This window comes from Somniosus microcephalus, chromosome 8, assembly GCF_052327205.1.
Source record: "Somniosus microcephalus isolate GS21.2 chromosome 8, FLI_Smic_1.0, whole genome shotgun sequence".
NCBI classification, from domain to species: Eukaryota; Metazoa; Chordata; class Chondrichthyes; order Squaliformes; family Somniosidae; genus Somniosus; species Somniosus microcephalus.
In genome coordinates this window covers 261,073,021-261,092,782 of record NC_140994.1, presented here as the reverse complement: position 1 = coordinate 261,092,782, position 19,762 = coordinate 261,073,021, and the positions used below count along the sequence as shown (strand labels likewise).

At 47.2% G+C, this 19,762-nt stretch overlaps 1 protein-coding gene across 1 annotated transcript in view; it reads left to right on the top strand.

Moving 5' to 3' along the window:
- The window catches only part of ik (IK cytokine), a 55,911-nt gene extending 36,615 nt beyond the window's left edge, over positions 1-19,296 (top strand). The window contains exons 13-20 of the mRNA XM_085995995.1: positions 2,400-2,418; positions 5,598-5,676; positions 8,143-8,223; positions 9,131-9,188; positions 10,307-10,395; positions 13,610-13,718; positions 15,566-15,600; positions 18,836-19,296. Coding sequence (XP_085852121.1) covers positions 2,400-2,418; positions 5,598-5,676; positions 8,143-8,223; positions 9,131-9,188; positions 10,307-10,395; positions 13,610-13,718; positions 15,566-15,600; positions 18,836-18,863 — 498 coding nt within the window. The 3' untranslated portion in view covers positions 18,864-19,296. The remainder of the gene's footprint in view (positions 1-2,399; positions 2,419-5,597; positions 5,677-8,142; positions 8,224-9,130; positions 9,189-10,306; positions 10,396-13,609; positions 13,719-15,565; positions 15,601-18,835) is intronic.
- The last annotated feature ends 466 nt before the right edge of the window (positions 19,297-19,762 follow it).

Here is a 19,762-nt window from a genome sequence, read left to right as displayed (position 1 = left end):
TCTTATATTGATGGCCTCTAGTTATGCTCTTCCCCACAAGTGGAAACATTCTCTCTCTATCCACTCTATCAAAACCTTTCATAATTTTAAAGACCTCTATTAGGTCACCACTCTGCCTTCTCTTTTCAAGAGAAAAGAGACCCAGCCTGTTCATCCTTTCCTGATAGGTATACCCTCGCATTTGTGGTATCATCCTTGTAAATCTTTTTTGCACCCTCTCCAGTGCCTCTATATTCTTTTTATAATATGGTGACCTGAACAGCACACAGATAATGACCAGATAATCTGTTTTAGTGATGTTGATTGAGGGATAAATATTGGCCCAGGACACTGGGGAATAAACTCCCCTGCTCTTCTTCAAAATAGTGCCCTGGGATCTTTTACGTCCACCCGAGAGAGCAGACGGGGGCCTCGGCTTAAGGCCTCATCCGAGAGACGGCACCTCCAACAGTGCAGCGCTCCCTCAGTGTCGGCCTAGATCTAGCGTTCAAGTCTCTGAAATTGATATGCCTGTGGAGCAGGGGAGCCAGTGGAGCTCTGTGTGTTGTGGAACTGAAAGCATTTGGGAGAAACCGATTCAAAGCAATTGGCAAACTTAAGCTGAAGTGGATCCAAAAATTACCTGTTTACTATTGCTGCTGAGAGTGCAGCCATACTGAATTTGTGTGCAAAATGTGTACCTTATATTGGAGGTTTACAATCAAGAGGGTGTAGACATCCTCAGTGTCGTGAATCTTACCATTCATATAGAAATGACTCGTGATGACATTGGTTCATTCTCGGGCTGGCAATCAGTAACAAGTGGTGCTTCGGAAGGGTCAGTGTTGGGACCCCAACTCTTTACAATCTATATTAACGATTTGGAGGAAGGGACCGAGTGCAACATATCCAAGTTTGCCGACGATACAAAGATGGGAGGGAAAGCAGTGAGCGAGGAGGACATAAAAAACCTGCAAAAGGACATAGACAGGCTAAGTGAGTGGGCAGAGATTTGGCAGATGCAATATAATGTTGGAAAGTGTGAGGTTATGCACTTTGGCAGAAAAAATCAAAGAGCAAGTTATTATCTAAATGGAGAGAAACTGCAAAGTGCTACAGTACAAAGGGATCTGGGGGTCCTGGTGCATGAAACACAAAAAGTTAGTATACAGGTGCAGCAGGTGATCAGGAAGGCCAATGGAATCTTGGCTTTTATTGCAAGGGGGATGGAGTATAAAAACAGGGAAGTCTTGCTGCAGTTATACAGGGTATTGGTGAGGCCACACCTGGAATACTGCGTGCAGTTTTGGTTTCCATATTTAAGAAAAGATATACTTGCTCTCGAGGCGGTTCAGAGAAGGTTCACTCGGTTGATTCCGGAGATGAGGGGGTTGACGTATGAGGAAAGGTTGAGTAGGTTGGGACTCTACTCATTGGAGTTCAGAAGAATGAGAGGCGATCTTATCGAAACATATAAGATTGTGAGGGGGCTTGATAGGGTGGATGCGGTGACGATGTTTCGACTGATGGGTGAAACTAGAACTAGGGGGCATAATCTTAGAATAAGCGGCTGCGCTTTCAAAACTGAGATGAGGAGAAACTTCTTCACTCAGAGGGTAGTAAATCTATGGAATTTGCTACCTCAGAGCTGTAGAAGCTGCAACATTAAATAAATTTAAAATGGAGATAGACATTTTCCTAGCAGATAAGGGAATTGGGGGTTACGGGGAGAGGGCAGGGAAGTGGACGTGAGTCTAGATTCAGATCAGCCATGATCCTATTGAATGGCGGAGCAGGCCCGAGGGGCCGTATGGCCTACTCCTGCTCCTACTTCTTATGTTCTTATTGGGCAGCCAGCTGGTGGCGCCATCCTGGGAAAGTATAAATACTCGGGCGTGGGCCCAGCTTGCTCAGGATGTTTCTGTAACCAGGAACTAGTGATGTAACTAGAATCTCATGGTTGTGAAACAGTTGATTAAAGCCTTGTTTTATACTCAAACCAAGTGATCAGTAGTTTTCTTACATCACTCAGTAAGAGTGTGGGTCCTTGAGTGGTGGTATCTTTCTATTTAGGACCAACATCCAAGTGTGGATTCCTTATTTAATATTTGCAATCCATAAAGATACATTGTGGTACAGGGCCTAATTTGAGACCGGTGCCGATTTAGACTCCAGGCATCATTTGAACTTTTTTTTTTAATTTGCCGTAGTTTAGGAATGCGTAGCACAATCTTCAAAGTGCGAAAACACTTGGGAATAAGAGAGGGAAAACGTCACCAAATTCAGTCTTTTAATCTTGCACTATACTGTGTTTTTGAACCCGTAATTGTAGTTGGTTAGTTAGTACGTGTGCACTAAGTGAGCAATTATTCTGACTGTAATAATCCTAATTTATTTCCATTTCCTTTTCTTTCAAACAGCCAGCAGAATTGGAGACTGGTGAGTATTTTCTTAGGATGAAGTGTCACGTATGGTCTCGGGGTTAGTCCGAGGTAGGGTGCAGTCCCCATGTCTTGCCTTGTTAATTTAGATGAAGCTCTCTTAATTTATTTTTTTCCCCCCTTCCCCTTTCCCCTTTTTATTTTCACCGGTCAGACACTTTTCATCATGAAAAGGCTATGCTATGAGGAGAGATTGAATAGAACGTGCCTATACTCTCGAGTTTAGAACAATGAGAGGTGATCTCATTGAAACATATAAGATTCTGAGGGGGATTGACAGGGTAGATGATGAGAGGCTGTTTCCCCCTGGCTGGAGAGTCTAGAACTAGGGGGCATAGTCTCAGGATAAAGGGTAGGCCATTTAGGACTGAAATGAGGAGGAATTTCTTCACTCTGGGGCTTGTGAATCTTTGGACTTCTCTACTCCAAAGGGCTGTGGATGCTGAGTCTTGGAGTATATTCAAGGCTGGGAGCGATAGATTTTTGGACTCTAGGGGAATTAAGGGATATGGGGATAGTGCAGGAAAGTGGAGTTGAGGTCGATGATCAGCCATGATTTTATTGAATGGCGGAGCAGGCTCAAGGGGCCGTAAGGCCTACTCCTGCTCCTATTTCTTACGTACTTATAGAATCGTAGAAGTTTAGAATCATAGAATAGTACACCACAGAAGGCTGTTCCGCCCATCGAGTCTGCGCTGGCAGAAGGAAACCATTCTACCCATCGGACCTGTGCCAGCCCTCTGAAATGCATCACCAGTTAAGCGCTGTTAACCATTCTGTTTAGTTACAAATCATTTGTGCTTGACTGCGGGTGTGACTTTTTTGTAATGTAAATTAACAAAATAATTATCTACTTGTGGATCATACAGCGTATATATTATTTAGTAAAACAGCCCCTGCAGCACTGTGATGCTCTCCTTAGCATTTGATAGTACACAGGATTCCTTTTATTCAAGGCCAGACAGTCTTTGGGTTCAAATCTAACCGAGCCTGATTGTAGAATGAATCGATGAATGTCCCCTCTGTCTGCTGACTGTAAGGCTCTATGTAACGTGAGCTTTGGCAGGTTCGATCCAGATCCTCGTGGCCACGTAAGCACAGCAGCAAATTGTTCAGAAGGAACGGGAGTGTAGTGGTTATGTCACTGGACTATTAATCCTGAAGCCTGGACTAATTGGAAAATGTGAATTCAAATCCCCCCACCACCACCATGGCAGATTGAGAATTTGAATTTGGTTTTTTAAAAATATCTGGATATAAAATACGATAGCAAAATTCTGCAGATGCTGGAAATCCGAAATAACAACAGAAAACGCTGGAAAAGCTCAGCAGGCCAGGCAGCATCCGTGGAGAGAGAAATGGAGTCAACGGTTCAGGTCGAAGACTCTTCGTCAGAACTGAGAAAAAAGCAGGAAATGAAACAGATGAAAAAGCAAGTTAGGGGGCTGGGAAATGGGGGAGGGGATGAAAGAACAAAAGGGAAGGTCTGTGGGGGGTGAAGAGACATTAAGAGATATTCAAGGTGAGACGAGATAGTAACAGGACAGGTAAAGAAACAAAGGACGGCTCGAGATGAAGTGTGAAATGCGCTGGCAGAGTGAGAGACAGCTGCCATGTGGGAGAGAGAAAAAAAGGAAAAGGCACAAACCAAAAGTGTGGATAAAAAATATATAAAAATATGATAGGGGCCGAGGTTATGATCTGAAATTGCTGAACTCGATATTGAGTCCGGAAGGCTGTAAAGTGCCTAATCGGAAGGTGAGGTGCTGTTCCTCGAACTTGCATTGTTCCACGGAAGCTCAGCGTAAGAGCCCGAATACAGTGAGGTCTGAGTGGGAGTGGAGCGGAGAATTAAAGTGACAGGCGACCGGAAGCTCGGGGTCACCCTTACGGACTGAACGGAGGTGTTCCTACCTTGTCTCAGTAAATGTCACTACGAAGCTGTTGGACTGTCGTAGAAACTCAACTGGTTCACTCGTGCCCCTTTTAGGGTCGGCTCTCCTTACCCAGACTGGCCTACATGTGACTCCAGTCCCATACCCACGTGGTTCATTCTTAACTGCCCTCTGAAGTGGCATCTCTGTTGAAGAAGGCCCACCACCACTAATTTCTCAGGGTAATGAGGGGTGGCTAATAAAATGCCAGCCTTGCCAGCGATACCCACGTCCTGAGAATGAATAAATAAAATGTGTCACTTATCATTGGTTGTCCAGGTACATACATCATTAAAATGTCATGAACAGGTACAGAGAATAATAAAAGAAGGCTAATGGAATGCTGGCCTTTATATCTAGAGGACTAGAATACAAGTGGGTAGAAGTTATGCTGCAGATATACAAAGCCCTGGTCAGACCACACCTGGAGTACCGTGAGCAGTTCTGGGCACCACACCTTAGGAACGATGTATTGGCCTTGGAGGGAGTGCAGTGTAGGTTTACCAGAATGATACCAGGGGTTAAATTATGAGGAGAGATTATACAAACTCGGGTTGTATTCCCTGGAATTTAGAAGGTTAAGGGGTGACTTGATGGAAGTTTTCACGATATTAAGGGGAACAGATAGGGTAGATCAAGAGAAACTATTTCCGCTGGTTGGGGAGTGGTAGAAGTTTCGAACTCTGTTCTGCAAACTGCAGTTGATACTCGGTCAATTGTTCATTTTAAATCTGAGATAGATTTCTGTTTGCCCAAGTGACATGGAGTTAGGTCACAGATCAGCCATGATCTCGCTGAATGGCGGAACAGGACCGAGGGGCTGCCTCCAGACCGCAGGACAGCTGGTGTGGGAAATGGAAATGGAAAACTCTTCCAGTGTTGGGACTGAGGCACATTGTGGAGTTCAGAGTAAAAGCAGCATTACTTCACACCTAGCCTGTGCTATACCTGGCCTAGGAGTGCTTGGTGCAGGTGCTGGCTGTCTGAATATGGGAACGTGTTCCATTTCCAGCACCAACATCCCTCACCTTAGCACAAAAGTCACGGCAGCGGGAGGCGGGGGGGGGTAATTAGCAGAACAATTAGTTGCAGAATAAATGCACATGTGTCTCCTCTTGTGTTGTCAGAGTAACCTGTGTTAAAATGTTTTTTTTTTTTGCATAAACCTTATTGAAAATTTCCTACCAGACAAAATCAGTCCTCAAAAGTATATTACGACTTACAAATGTTTTGTTTTCTCCAGGCCCTGGGACAGCGAAGGACCTGATCAAATCAATCAATGATAAGTTTGCAGGAGCCGGAGGATGGCAGGGGGCAGAATCATATCTTTTCTGTGCAACAGTATTTTCAAAGACAAAATACTGTGGATGCTGGAAATCTGAAATATAAACAGAAAATGCTTTAAACACTCAGCAGGTCAGGCAGCGTCTGTGGAGAGAGAAACAGCGTTAACCTTTCAGGCTGGTGACCTTTCGTTAGAACTGGAAAATGTTACAGATTTTTAAGCAAGTACAGAGGCAGGGAAACCGGGTTGGTGGGGGGTGGGGTGGGGTGGTGGGTAGGAAAGAACAAAAGGGAAGGTCTGTGATAGGGTGGAAGGCAGGAGTGATCGTTCACTTCAGTTACATGGATAGACCAGAGAAGCTGGGGTTGTTCTCCTTTGAGCAGAGAAAGTTGAGAGGAGATTTGATAGAGGTGTTCAAAATCATGAGGGGTCTGGACAGAGTAGATAGAGAGAAACTGTTCCCATTGGCGGAAGGGTCGAGAACCAGAGGACACAGATTTAAGGTGATTGGCAAAAGAACCAAAGGTGACATGAGGGGAAAACTTTTTTACGCAGCGAGTGGTTAGGGTCTGGAATGCACTGCCTGAAAGGTTGGTGGAGGCAGACTCCATCGTGGCTTTCAAAAGGGAATTGGATAAGTACCTGAAGGAATAAAATTTGCAGGGCTACAGGGAAAGGGTGGGTGAGTGGGACTGGCTGAAGTGCTCGTGCAGAGAGCCAGCATGGGCTCGACCGGCCGATGGCCTCCTTCTGTGCTGTAACCATTCTATGATTACCAGCACATGCTGTCCAAAGAAATGGGAGCAGTGGTTATGTGCTGAAATTGTTGAACTCAATGTTGAGTCCGGAAGGTTGTAAAGTGCCTAATCGAAAGATGAGTTGCTGTTCCTCAAGCTTCCGTTGGGGGCCCGAGGTCGGAGTGGGAGTGGGGCGGAGAATTAAAATGGCAAGCGACTGGAAGCTCAGGGTCACGCTTACATACTGAATAGAGGTGTTCAACAAAGTGGTCACCCAGTCTGCGTTTGGTCTCCCCAATGTAAAGGAGACCGCATCGTGAGCAGCGAATCCAGTATACTAAATTGAAAGAAGTACAAGTAAATCGCTGTTTCACCTGGATGGAGTGTTTAGCATTTTCATTTCGCTCTTCTCCGACTTCCCCAACCTACTGATCTGTCGGAACTCATTGCGTGGAGTTGAGCACCAGACAGTGTGCGTGGCGTATTCCGTACCTTGTTGCACTTGGAGCTGCACTGGGCAGCAAGAAGATGACCTTCACACAAAGTGTGATCAACACACACAATGAATTTCTGGATAGTGTGACAGAGGGGAAACTCTGGAGTGGTTTAAGAAGCAGTTGAATGCTGTGGTGCAGGGAGAGAGAAGGCTGTAGGTTCTTTCAGAATGGAAAAAAAAAGTTGGGATGGGCTGAATGCATTTGCGTCTTGATTAGACTATGTGCAATGGTGATTTCAGCAACAACTTGTATTTATACAGCGCCTTTTAACGTCGTGAAATGTCCCAAGGCGCTTCACAGGAGCGTTATAAAACAAAAACTGACACCGAGCCACAAGGAGATATTAGAGCAGGTGACCAAGAGCTTGGTCAAAGAGGTAGGTTTTAAGGAGCGTCTTAAAGGAGGAAAGAGAGGCGGAGCGGTTTAGGGAGGGAATTCCAGAGCTTAGGGCCCAGGCAGCTGTTTCCAAAATAGACTGACAGAAATAAACAAGTCGTTTTTCTTTAAATAAATTATCATTTAAACAAAATGATGCTCTGCTTAAGGCACATCATTTAGTTCTTTTCCTGTAGGGTTGCACTGTTCGGTATCTCCCTAGGGATAGCCTCCTGAGGCTAAATACATTCAGGCCAAGTGACAGGATCATAGAGTCATAACGGCACAGAAGGAGGCCATTCAGCCCATCGAGTCCGTGCCGGCTCTCTGTAGAGCGATCCAGTCAGTCCCATTCCCCTGCTCTATCCCCGTAGCCCTGCAAGTTTATTTCCCTCAAGTGCCTATCCAGTCTCCCCTTGAAAACATTGAGTGTCTCCGCTTCCACCACTTCCGTCGGCAGCGAGTTCCAGGTCCTCACCACTCGCTGCGTAAAAAAGTTTTTCCTCACGTCCTCCCTGTACCTCTTGCCCAAAACCTTAAACCTGTGTTCCCTAGTCCTTGTACCATCAACTAGTGGGAACAGCCTTTCCCCATTTAGCCTATCCAAACCCGTCATAATCTTGTACACCTATCAAATCACCCCTCAACCTCCTTTGCCCTAATGAAAACAAATCCAGCTTCTCCAACCTGTCCTTGTAGCTAAGATTCCCCATCCCCGGAACCATTCTGGTAAATCTCCTCTGCACCCTCTCACAAGGGCCTTCACATCCTTCCTAAAGTGTGGTGACCAGAACTGGATGCAATACTCCAGTTGTGGCCTAGCCAGCGCTTTTATAAAGGTTCAGCATAACTTCTCTACTTTTGTACTCAAGTGTTTCCTTAACTGAGCATCAAGGCAAAGAGGCAGGAAGAGAAGAAACGCCTTGGAGACTTCTTTGGAACATCCGACAGCTATGCAGAGTGTTACCCAGCCACGTAAGTGTTGGCGCAATACGGAAGTCCTTGACTGAAAAGCATAGACCAGTGGTGCGCAGAATTCTGGAGGAAAGCTCAGCATGTGTGGAGACATATAACAATATAGGAGGGATTTTGATCGAGTCACAAGAAACTGTTTCCACTGGCGGGGTGGGGTTGGTAAGCAAAGGACACAGATTTATGATACAGGAAACTTCGTTTAAACGGAGGTTAAATATCCGGAATGCTCTATCCACCGGCAAAATTCAGGAGTCGGTTCAGATAACTTTTTTTTACTTTTCGTTGCTTTTTTTCTCCATTCGTGGCTCTGCGAGCGTCTAGCTGAAGCTGTTGCTTAGCTACAGAGATGCTTGCAAGCTGCGCCGACTGTTTTGAGGGTTTGTTGCTTCAGACGGAGCTCTGAGCTCCGTATGTTTTAACATTAGCGCTCGTTTCCCCGGCAGTGTTGATCGACCGGCACCAGCTCGGTCCCGTCAGTGCCGGATCCTAGAAAGTTTCCTGTAATTGGCAAAAGAACCAGATGAAAGATTAGGAAATCATTTTTTTACGCAGCGAGTTGTTGTGATCTGGAACGCGCTGCCTGAAAGGGAATTGGATAAACACTTGAAAAAAGGAGAAATCTGCAGGACTGTGGGGAAAGAGTAGAGGAGTGGGACTAATTGGAAAGCTCTTTCTAAGAGCCGGCATAAGCACAATGGGCCAAACGGCCTGCTTTACTGTGTTGTAAGATTCTCTGATTAGTGCAAGCCAGCCTGGTAAAGGCAGAACAGGATAAATATATCAAATGATGATGCTGTGCGCCTGCTGTCTCCTGTGCCGTCCTGAGCTCCCAACAGGGTCTCCCCGTGCAATTGAGGCAGTCGAGCCATTTGTGCGATTGACTTCAGCATTTTCTCTCCTGTTCCAGGCTGGATGATATGGCCGTCGACAGTGATGAAGAGGTGGATTACAGCAAAATGGATCAGGTAAGGTGGTGGGCGGCAAAGGTCGTGCTAGAAAATCAGTGAATGGACGGCGCTGTATCCTGTCGCACCGTGATTAACGGGTTCCTGCAGCAATGGTGCACAGTGGGATTTCCAATGAACGAGTTTCCATTGTGAGAACTTTAAAAGCAATCAATCATCACAACAACAACACTTTTTTATTTATATAGCACCTTTAACGTAGTAAAATGCCACAAGGTGCTTTGCCGGAGCGATTATCAAGACACCAATAGCTATACTATCACCGAGCACGAACTTGGTATATCTTAAAAACCTGCCTCTTTGACCAAGCTTTTAATCACCTGTCCTAATATCGCCTTGGTGTCAAATTAGTCTGATTACACTCCTGTGAAGCGCCTTGGGACATTTTACTACCGTAAAGACGCTATATAAATGCAACTTGTTTGATTAAAATTACTTTGCTGTTTTATGAGGGGCATTAACCTGTTAAAAGGTGTGTTTCCTTTTATGTGGCACTTTATCGAATGCCTTCTGGAAATCCAAATACACTACATCTACTGGTTCCCCTTTATCCACCCTGTTTGTTACATCCTCAAAAAACTCTAGCAAATTTGTCAAACACGATTTCCCTTTCATAAAACCATGTTGACTCTGCTTGATTGTCTTATGATTTTCTAAATGTCCTGCTATTACCTCCTTAATAATGGATTGTAGCATTTTCCCAATGACAGATGTTAGGCTAACTGGCCTATAGTTTCCTGCTTTCTGTCTCCCTCCTTTCTTGAATAGTGGCGTTACATTTGCGGTTTTCCAATCCGCTGGGACCTCTCCAGAATCCAGGGAATTTTGGTAGATTACAACCAATGCATCCACTATCTCTGTTTCCAGCTGGGATCGCTGGACGGGAGTCGAAGTGGACCCTCTGGCTGTTTTCCCCTCTTTCCGCCCTCTCCCACCTTGGCGGCACCGATGCCAGTTGTACCACTCCCACCCGCGCCCTTCGTCGGCCCACTCAGTATAGATCAGGAATCAATCCGGGGTCCTTCCCTGCTCCGTGTGCCTTCCGCCCCGGCCAGCGAGCTCTTCGTAAATGCAAGAGACAACCGTGCAATCTCAACTTTTATTCCTTTCTTCTGTAGGGCAATAAGAAAGGACCCCTTGGGCGCTGGGATTTTGACACACAGGAGGAATACAGTGAATACATGAATAACAAAGAGGCATTGCCCAAGTAAGTACATGCTGCTTTCAGATGATTCATCAGCTTGCTGATTGCTGAAGTCAGGTTGCCATCAGTTATGAAGTGACCCTGAACGTTACTGAGCTGGACACAGTAGCTGTAGGGTGTCCAAACTTCAGCCCATGGGCCACAGACGGCCCTTGAAGTCCATTCATAGGCGCACCAACGTCAGTGTTCTTGCTCAGGCCAACATCCCCAGCATTGAAGCTTTGACCACGCTCGATCAGCTCCGATGGATGGGCCACATCGTCCGCATGCCTGATATGAGGCTCCCAAAACAAGCGCTCTACTTGGAGCTCCGGCACGGCAAGAGAGCCCCAGGTGGGCAGAGGAAACGCTTCAAGGACACCCTCAAAGCCTCCTTGAAAAAGTGTAACATCCCCACCGACACCTGGGAACCCTGGCCCAAGACCGCACAAAGTGGAGGAGAAGCATCCGGGATGGCGCTGAACACCTGGAGTCTCTTCGCCGGGAGCAAGCGGAAGCCAAGCGCAGGCAGCGCACGTCAACCCAAGCACCTCGCCCACCTGCCCCTTCAACCACCGTCTGCCCCACCCGTGACAGAGACTGTAGGTCCCGCATTGGACTCATCAGTCACCTGCGAACTCATTTTTAATGTGGAAGCAAATCATCCTCGGATCCGAGGGACTGCCTAAGAAGAGAAGATTTGTGCTTGCATTTCTCATTTCTTGTTATGTTCTGCTCAGTCCTGGACAGCATCCAGGCTTGGGCTGATAAGTGGTCAGTAACATTCACGCCAAACAAGTGCCAGGCAATGACCATCTCCAACGAGAGAGTCTAACCCCCCCCCCCCCCCCCACTCCCCTTCACATTCAATGGCAGTACCATCACCGAATCCCCACTCTTAACATCCTGGGGATCACCATTGAAAAGAAACTGAACTGGACCAGCCACACACACGCCGTGGCTGATAGAGCAGGTCAGAGGCTGGGTATTTTGCGGCGCATGGCTCACCTCCCGACTCCCCAAAGCCTCTCCGCCACCTACAAGGCACAAGTCAGGAGTGTGATAAAATACTCGCACTTGCCTGGATGGGTGCAGCCGCAACAGCACTCAAAGAAGTTTGACAACATCCAGGACAAAGCAGCCCGCTTGATCGCCAGCCCATCCGTCACATTAAACATTCACCCCCTTCACCACCGGCGCACAGTGGCTGCAGTGTGTACCATCTACAAGATGCACTGCAGCAACTCGCCAAGGCTTCTTCGGCAGCACCTCCCAAACCCGCGACCTCTTCCACCTAGAAGGACAAGGGCAGCAGGCGCATGGGAACACCACCACCTCCAAGTCACACACCATCCTGACTTGGACATATATCACCTTTCCTTTATCATCGCTGGGTCAAAATCCTGGAACTCCCTCCCTAACAGCACTGTGGGAGTATCTTCACCTCACGGACTGCAGCGGTTCAATAAGACGGCTCACCTCCACCTTCTCTGGGGCAACCAGGAATAGTGTCCACAACCCAAGAATGAATTCTAACATAATTGGGTACCTGGAGTCTTGGAAAAGGTTGTCCTTAAAGCTGTTGCCTTATTGATGAATAAGAACTGTCAAGAACGCAAAGATCTGTGTCAGCAGCTCGAGAAATATGCAAATTCAGAGAATGGTCAATGCCCCCCCCCACCCCCACATCTCTGCAGCCTGTGAAGTCAAAGAGTTTGGACACCTTGCAGTTTCTGAGGTGTAACAATCAATGTTCCTTTAAAAATTTTTGTGTGCGGGGCCCCTTTAAGGGGCTGTGCGGCCCATTCCAAATATCGTGCATCCGTGGTTTTTCCTATTTAAGAGCTGGCTGCACAGGTGCTGCAGAGCGCCGCGCAGTTTGAAGGGAGCATTGGTAACAATTTCAATTAAAACAGCACCTCCTCTTCCGATTAGGCACTTTACAGCCTTCCGGACTCAATATCGAGTTCAACAATTTCAGATCATAACCTCGGCCCCTATTATATTTTTATATTTTTTATCCACACTTTTGGGTTGTGCCTTTTCCTTTGTTTTCTCTCCCACATGGCAGCTGTCTCTCACTCTGCCAGCGCATTTCACACTTCATCTAGAGCCGTCCTTTGTCTCTTTACCTGTCCTATTACCATCTCGGCTCACCTTGAATATCTCTTAATGTCGCTTCACCTCCCAGAACTTCCCTTTTGTTCTTTCATCCCCTCCCCCATTTCCCAGCCCCCTTACTTGCTTCTTAATCTGTTTCATTTCCCGCTTTTTTTTTTTCTCAGTCCTGACGAAGGGTTTCGACCCGAAACATTGACTCTTTCTCTCCGCGGATGTTGCCTGGCCTGCTGAGTTTTTCCAGCGTTTTCTGTTGTTATTTCGGATTTCCAGCATCCGCAGTATTTTGCTATCAATTAAAACCAGTTGGGCTGGGATTTCCACTTTGTGCAGGTGCGTCAAGAATTTGAACAAGAGTCCTGTTTTCTTCACGTCAGAAGCTGTGCTAAATCTCCGCTGGACGTGTTGCAGTCTAACACCTGTGTGCACGGAGCAAATTAAGGGCTCGTACAAACGTCTGTGGCCCTCTCGCATTTTCCCCTTCCATAAAACCATTGCCCCTCTCCCCCTCCAGTACGAGTCATCATACCTATGTAAGAAAGACTTACATTCATACAGCACCTTTCACCACCTCAGGACGTCCCAAAGCGCTTTACAGCCAATGAAATACTTTTGAAGTGTAGTCACTGCTGTAATGTAGGAAACGCCAATTTGCGCACAGCAAGCTCCCACAAACAGCATTGAGATAAAATGACCAGATCATGCGTTTTACTTGCTTTTGGTTGAGGGTTTAAATATTGGCCAGGATGCTGAGGAGAACTCCCCAGCTCCTCTTCCACAAGTGCAGTGGGATATTTTTTTTACATCCACCTGAGAGAGCAGAAGGGGCCTCGGTTTAACGCCTCACCAACAGTGCAACGCTCCCTCAGTCCTGCGCTGGCGTGTTAGCCTCGATTTTGTGCTCCAGTCTCTGGAGTGGGCCTTGAACGCACAACCTGACTCGGAGGCGAGGGTGCTGCCCACTGAGCCACGGACTGGTTCCTCCAGTGCACAAGTAATCGCTCCGTATTTTGTATTGTCAGTAAGGAGGCTCGAAACTGACTTACTTTATTGTGTTTTGATGTATTTTTCTTTAAGAAGCCTTCAATTTAATGAAATGAATTTCCGCCCCCCTCTCCAGAGCTGCTTTCCAGTACGGCATCAAGATGTCTGAGGGACGCAAAACCCGACGTTTCAAAGAAACAAATGAGAAAGCGGAACTCGACCGTCAGTGGAAGAAGATCAGTGCGGTATGTGCTCTGCTCAAACCCTTCAGTGGTACCAACCCGTGGCTCCGGGATCAGCAAAACACAGGCAGAGGGCATCCACTCTGCATTTCTGTTTGCAATTGGTTCATAGAATCGTAGAAATTTACGGCACAGAAGGAGGCCATTCGGCCCATCCTGTCTGTGCCGGCCGACAAAGAGCTCTCCAGTCTAATCCCACTTTCCAGCTCTTGGTCCGTAGCCCTGTAGGTTACGGCACTTCAAGTGCGTATCCAAGTACTTTTTAAATGCAATGAGGGTCTCTACCTCTACCACCCTTTCAGGCAGTGAGTTCCAGACCCCCACCACCCTCTGGGTGAAAAAAGTTCTCCTCCACTCCCCTCTAATCCTTCTACCAATTACTTTAAATCTATGGCCCCTGGTTATTGACCTCTCTGCTAAGGGAAATAGGTCCTTCCTCTCCACTCTATCGAGGCCCCTCAATTTTATACATGTTGGCTCGATAATATTTCGTGCCTCTGGAGTGAACATTGCCTAAAATATTTTACCAAAATTACAGTGATCAGTAATTAATATACAAGGAGGTGCAGTGAGTTAATGAACTGTCTTTTATCGCGCTGTGGATGTGAATCTGGTTTCTGGAGGGACCGGTTCTTACTGTGTTGCCACGTGTCTCCACCCCCCACAATTCTTCCAACATCCAGTGTACAGGATGTTGCAAAGCCGCTCACAGTGAAAGAAAGACTTGCATTTCTATAGCGCCTTGCACGACCACTGGACGTCCCAAAGCGCTTTACAAGACAATGAAGTACTTTTGAAGTGTAGTCACTGTTGTAACGTCGAAAACGCGGCAGCCAATTTGTGCACAGCAAGCTCCCACAAACAGCAATGTGATAATGACCAGCTCCTCTGTTTTTAGTGATGTTGATTGAGGGATAAATATTGGCCCAGGACTCCCCTGCTCCTCTTCGAAATAGTGCCATGGGGTCTTTTACGTCCACCTGAGAGAGCAGACAGGGCCTCGGTTTAACGTCTCATCCGAAAGACGGCACCTCCGACAGTGCAGCACTCCCTCATGCACTGTACTGGGAGAGTCAGTCAGGGTTATGTGCTCAAGTCTCTGCAGTGGGACTTGGAAGATGCTATAATAATGGGATATAAGGTTACTGCGCATTTGCTGCATTTTGTCAGTCTGTATTTGGTTAAATGGATTTAATGGACTGTAAAGTCAACTTTGCTTCGCTTCCCAGGCTTGGATTTTTTTCCTTTGTGCCTCGGAGCAGAACTGAACAGAGTGTTTGTTCCATGTGTGGCCTGGCCAGCGCGCCGTACAGCACCGACCAGCCTGATGGCCTCAGGTTTATTCTCTGCTGTGTCAGCAAGGTCGCTCGGCATTCTAAACCAAAAAACAACTCCGGCTGGAAATCTGAAATAAATTTTTAAACTAAACAAGAACGTGCTGTAAGTTTCCATGAATTCTTCCCCTTAACCTTCTCTGCTCTGTGGAGAACAAGCCCAGCTTCACTCGTGTCTCCACATAACTGAAGTCGCTCATCCCCGGTACCGTTCTAGTAAATCCCCACTGCACCCTCTCCAAGGCCTTGACATCCTTCCTCAAGTGTGGAGCCCAGAATTGGACACAATCCTCCAGCTGGGGGGCTAACCAGTGATTTATAAAGGTTTAGCAATAACTTCCTTAGTCCTTCATCCCTGGTATCGTTCTAGTAAACCCTGTGGAGAAGTACAGGTGTGCAGGTACCGGATCGGTCCACGCCTCCTTTATTTCCAATTGAAGGTATGATGTCACCTCATTAGAGAACTTGACAAAAACAAAATAAAGGCTACAAACATCTTTCTGGTTTCCTTTTTAGATCATTGAAAAGAGAAAGAAGTTGGAGGCAGATGGGTAAGTAGTGATTTCATTGTTAAGATTCTATTTTTCTCTTTTCTCCCCCTCCCCGCCCTCCTAATTTCGTCGCCTTAAGCCGCTGACACGTGCTGGTTGTGACTGCTCGCGTAGTGAACTCCCTCCTGTCGCTCGCCCAGGTGGCTATCGTTTGTGTGAATGTCGGCGGGCTTTTCCACTATTGGGGGGGGGGGGGGGGGCATCACAGCCCAGCCCGATCCCCGCCATCGACGCGTGCGCACTTTTCCAGCAGCTTGTCGCCGGATTGAACCGTAGAGGTTTGCAGCGCAGTCGGAGGCCGTTCGGCCCGCTCGCGCCTGCGCCAGCTCTTTGCTAGAGCAATCGAAAGCGAATTCAACTGCCCCGCACGCACTCTCTCTCTCCCACTCCTGCCCCCCCACCCCACCCCACCCCTCCCCCGTTCTTAATTTGCTTCAAATAGTGAACAGGACCTTGTGTCCAGCTGTGGTCACTGGATTATTTCGAGCAGAAGCAGGAATCCTGGCTGTGCTGTGGTCATTTCTGGGCCTTGGTGCTGCCCAGGCGAGCTCTGCACGGACCGAGGATTTATTCCCAGATCTTTGAGGTCTGTGCGGCTCTATGTGCCTTGCATTCCCATCAGGGAAAGCCTTAAAATAAGAATTGATGTGTCTGTCCTTCAAAGATGCTAGTTTTGTTACTTTTTTTTAAATGCATTTGCGGGATGTGGGCGTCGCTGGCAAGGCCGGCATTTATTGCCCATTCCTAGTTGCCCCTTGAGAAGGTGGTGGTGAGCCGCCTTCTTGAACCGCTGCAGTCCGTGTGGTGAAGTTGCTCCCACAGCGCTGTTAGGGAGGGAGTTCCAGGATTGTGACCCAGCGACGATGAAGGAACGGTCGATATATTTCCAAATCAGGATGGTGTGTGACTGGGAGGGGAACCTGGAGGTGGTGGTTTTCCCATGCGCCTGCTGTCCTTGTCCTTCTAGGTTGAAGAGGTCGCGGGTTTGGGAGGTGCTGCCGAAGAACCCTTGGCCTGAAGTTTAAAGAACTAAAAATATTTGTGTTTGTGTATATAAATCAGTTTTTCTTTTTAAAAAGGCACTTTCATTTAACTATTCAACATCATTTAATGTTTAACAATTTCTCAGTTGTTGTATTCCTAGTAATTGAGCTTGTTGGTAAAGAAAGACTTGTATTTATACAGCACGGTGGCATAGTGGTTAGCACTGTTGCCTCACAGCGCCAGGGACCCGGGTTCAAATCCGGCCTCGGGTGACTGTCTGTGTGGAGTTTGCACATTCTCCCCGTGTTTGCGTGGGTTTCCTCTGGGTGCTCCGGTTTCCTCCCACAGCCCAAAGATGTGCGGGTTAGGTTGATTGGCCATGATAAAAATTGGCCCTTAGTGTTAGGGGGGATTAAATACACGGGGTTACGGGGATAGGGCTTGGGTGGGATGGCTGTCGGTGTAGGGACCGGGTGCTAGGGTTTGGATGATCAGCCATGATCTCGTTGAATGGCGGAGCAGGCTCGAAGGGCCGAATGGCCTACTCCTGCTCCTATCTTCTATGTTTCTATGTCTTTCACAACCTCAGGACATCCCAAAACCCTTTACAGCCAATGAAGTGTAGTCACTGTTGTAACATAGGAAACATGGCAGCCAATATGTGCACAGCAAGCTCCCACAAACAGCAGTGTGATAATGACCAGATACTCTGTTCTTCCTGATGTTGGTTGAGGGCTAAACATTGGCCCCAGGACACCGAGGAGAACTCCCCCCTGCTCTTCTTCCAATAGTGGCCGTGGGATCTTTTACGCCCCCCTGAGAGAGCAGATGGGACCTCGGTTTAAAGTCTCATCCGAAAGACGGCACCTCCGAAATGTCAGCCTAGATTATCTGCTCAATTCTCTGGAGTGGGATTTGAACCCACGACCTTCTGACTCCGAGGCGAGCGTGCTACCCACTGAGCCACGGCTGACACCAAACACTAGAAAAAAGAAAGACAGATTTGTCATTTTGGCTCAATTCTCACGCCTGCCACTGAGTCAGAAAGTTGTGGGCTCGAGCCCCACTCCAGGACTTGAGCACATAATCTGCACCAACACTCCCAGTGCAGTGCTGAGGAACTGCTGTATAGTCGGAAATACTGCCCTTTGGATAAGATATTAACTGAGATTCCAGCTACCTGCTTTAGGTGGAAGTTAAAAATCCCACAGCATTATTTGGAGTTCTTACTTCTTAGGCAGTCCCTCGGAACCGAGGATGACTTGCTTCCACATTAAAAATGAGTTCTCAGGTGACTGATGAGTCCAATGCGGGGCCTACAGTCTCTGTCACAGGTGGGGCAGACGGTGGTTGAAGGGGCGGGTGGGTGGGGTGCTTGGGCTGACGTGCACTCCTTGCGCTGCCTGCGCTTGGCTTCCGCTTGCTCCCGTTTTGGAGTAGGAGTTTTTACAACATCTTGATCAACATCCGTCTCCCAACCAGCACCGTTAAATAGAGGTTGAGGTTATTCATCGCACTGCTGTTTGTGGGTCACAGATTGGCTACTGCAGTTGGCTACGTGAGTCATTACAGTCGGAAACTGATGGACACTGTGAGATATTTCAATATGAAAAGGTGTTTCATAAAAGCAATAGTACGATGGTCAATGGACTTGCATAGAACGCACAGCACAGAAACAGGCCATTCGGCCCAACTGGTCCATGCCAGTGTTTATGAGCCAATCGAGCCTCCTCCCACCCCTACTTCATCTATCAACATAACCTTTTATTCCTTTCTCCCCATGTGTTTATCTAGCTTCCCCTTGAATGCCAATTGAATATTAATGTTTAGGTATTTCTGGAATTACTCTTTTTGGCAGCTAGGCCATTCGACCCATCCATTCGGTGCTGCCGGTGTTTTTATCCATTTTAAACCATCTAACCTACTCCCACTACCCTGCTCACTCCTCATACCCTTCAATACTCAACATCCACTGATGTGATTTTTATCACTTGCTGTTTCTGTCAGGTGTCAAGTGTTCAGATTTTATAAAACTTGGCTGTGATGATTCTTTCGAATGATCTTTTTCTTCATCTAGATATTTAATAATTTCATCGGTGTCTATTTTTACGGTCCCACTCCCCAATCTGGTGATTTTTTTTTTAAGTCCGCGCACTCCCGATCCGTATTATATTTCTGGAGCTCAGGAGGAACGGGACAGGAGTCGGTGAGATATGGAAAATTAATTCTGCTGTCTGTTTGGTTTTGCCAGCGTTGAGGTGAAGAGACCCAAGTACTAAGGCTGGAGTGGTGGGGCCGAGTGGCGTCACTGTTCCTGCATTCCATGATTTTGATTGCTCGATGGCAGCGATTCGTGCGTGACCTGCGTAAGCACTTCCTCGATGCTTTCTCCGTCTACATCAGCGAATGAGCGACGATGGTACGTCGCAACCTCGAACGTTTAAAGAGTCTTCACAAAGTCTGAAGACTGGTCACTGCATCCCGATTAAATACGGAGGAGGGGAGTGATTTACAAAGTCTTTCATTTTGAAACAGCTGAACTTTTCTGAGCTTGGAGATTAACCTGTTTGGGGTGTGGGGGGGGGGTGGAATTCTTAAAAGGCTTTTAACGGCAATCCATGTATTCCTGTGTAGGGTTTGATGTCTTTATATTTGCATTCTGTTCTTTGTGTAGCTGTGAAAAGATTAAACCTCTCGAGATATTTAATGGTTTCAAGTGCAAGCATTGTGCTGTTTTTGGCCACTCAGCGCGCCAAGGGGTGCGGTTATGACCTCAAAGTTAAATTTATAGAGCATTTTGAGCACAGATGCATACAAGATTCTGAGAGGGATTGGCCAGTTGGATGCTGAGAGATTGTTTCCCCTGGCTGGAGAGTCTAGAACCAGGGGACACAGTCTCAGGATAAGGGGTCGGCCATTTTGGACTGAGATGAGAAATTTCTTCACTCAGAGGGTGGTGAATCTTTGGAATTCTCTGCCCCAGAGGGCTGTGGATATTGAATCGTTGAGTATATTCAAGGCTGAGATCGATAGATTTTTGGACTCGTGGGGAATCAAGGGATATGGGGAATAACAACAGAAGACGCTGGAAAAACTCAGCAGGCCAGGCAACATCCGTGGAGAGAGAGAGAAACAGAGTCAATGTTTCGGGTCGAAACCCTTCGTCAGGACTGAGAAA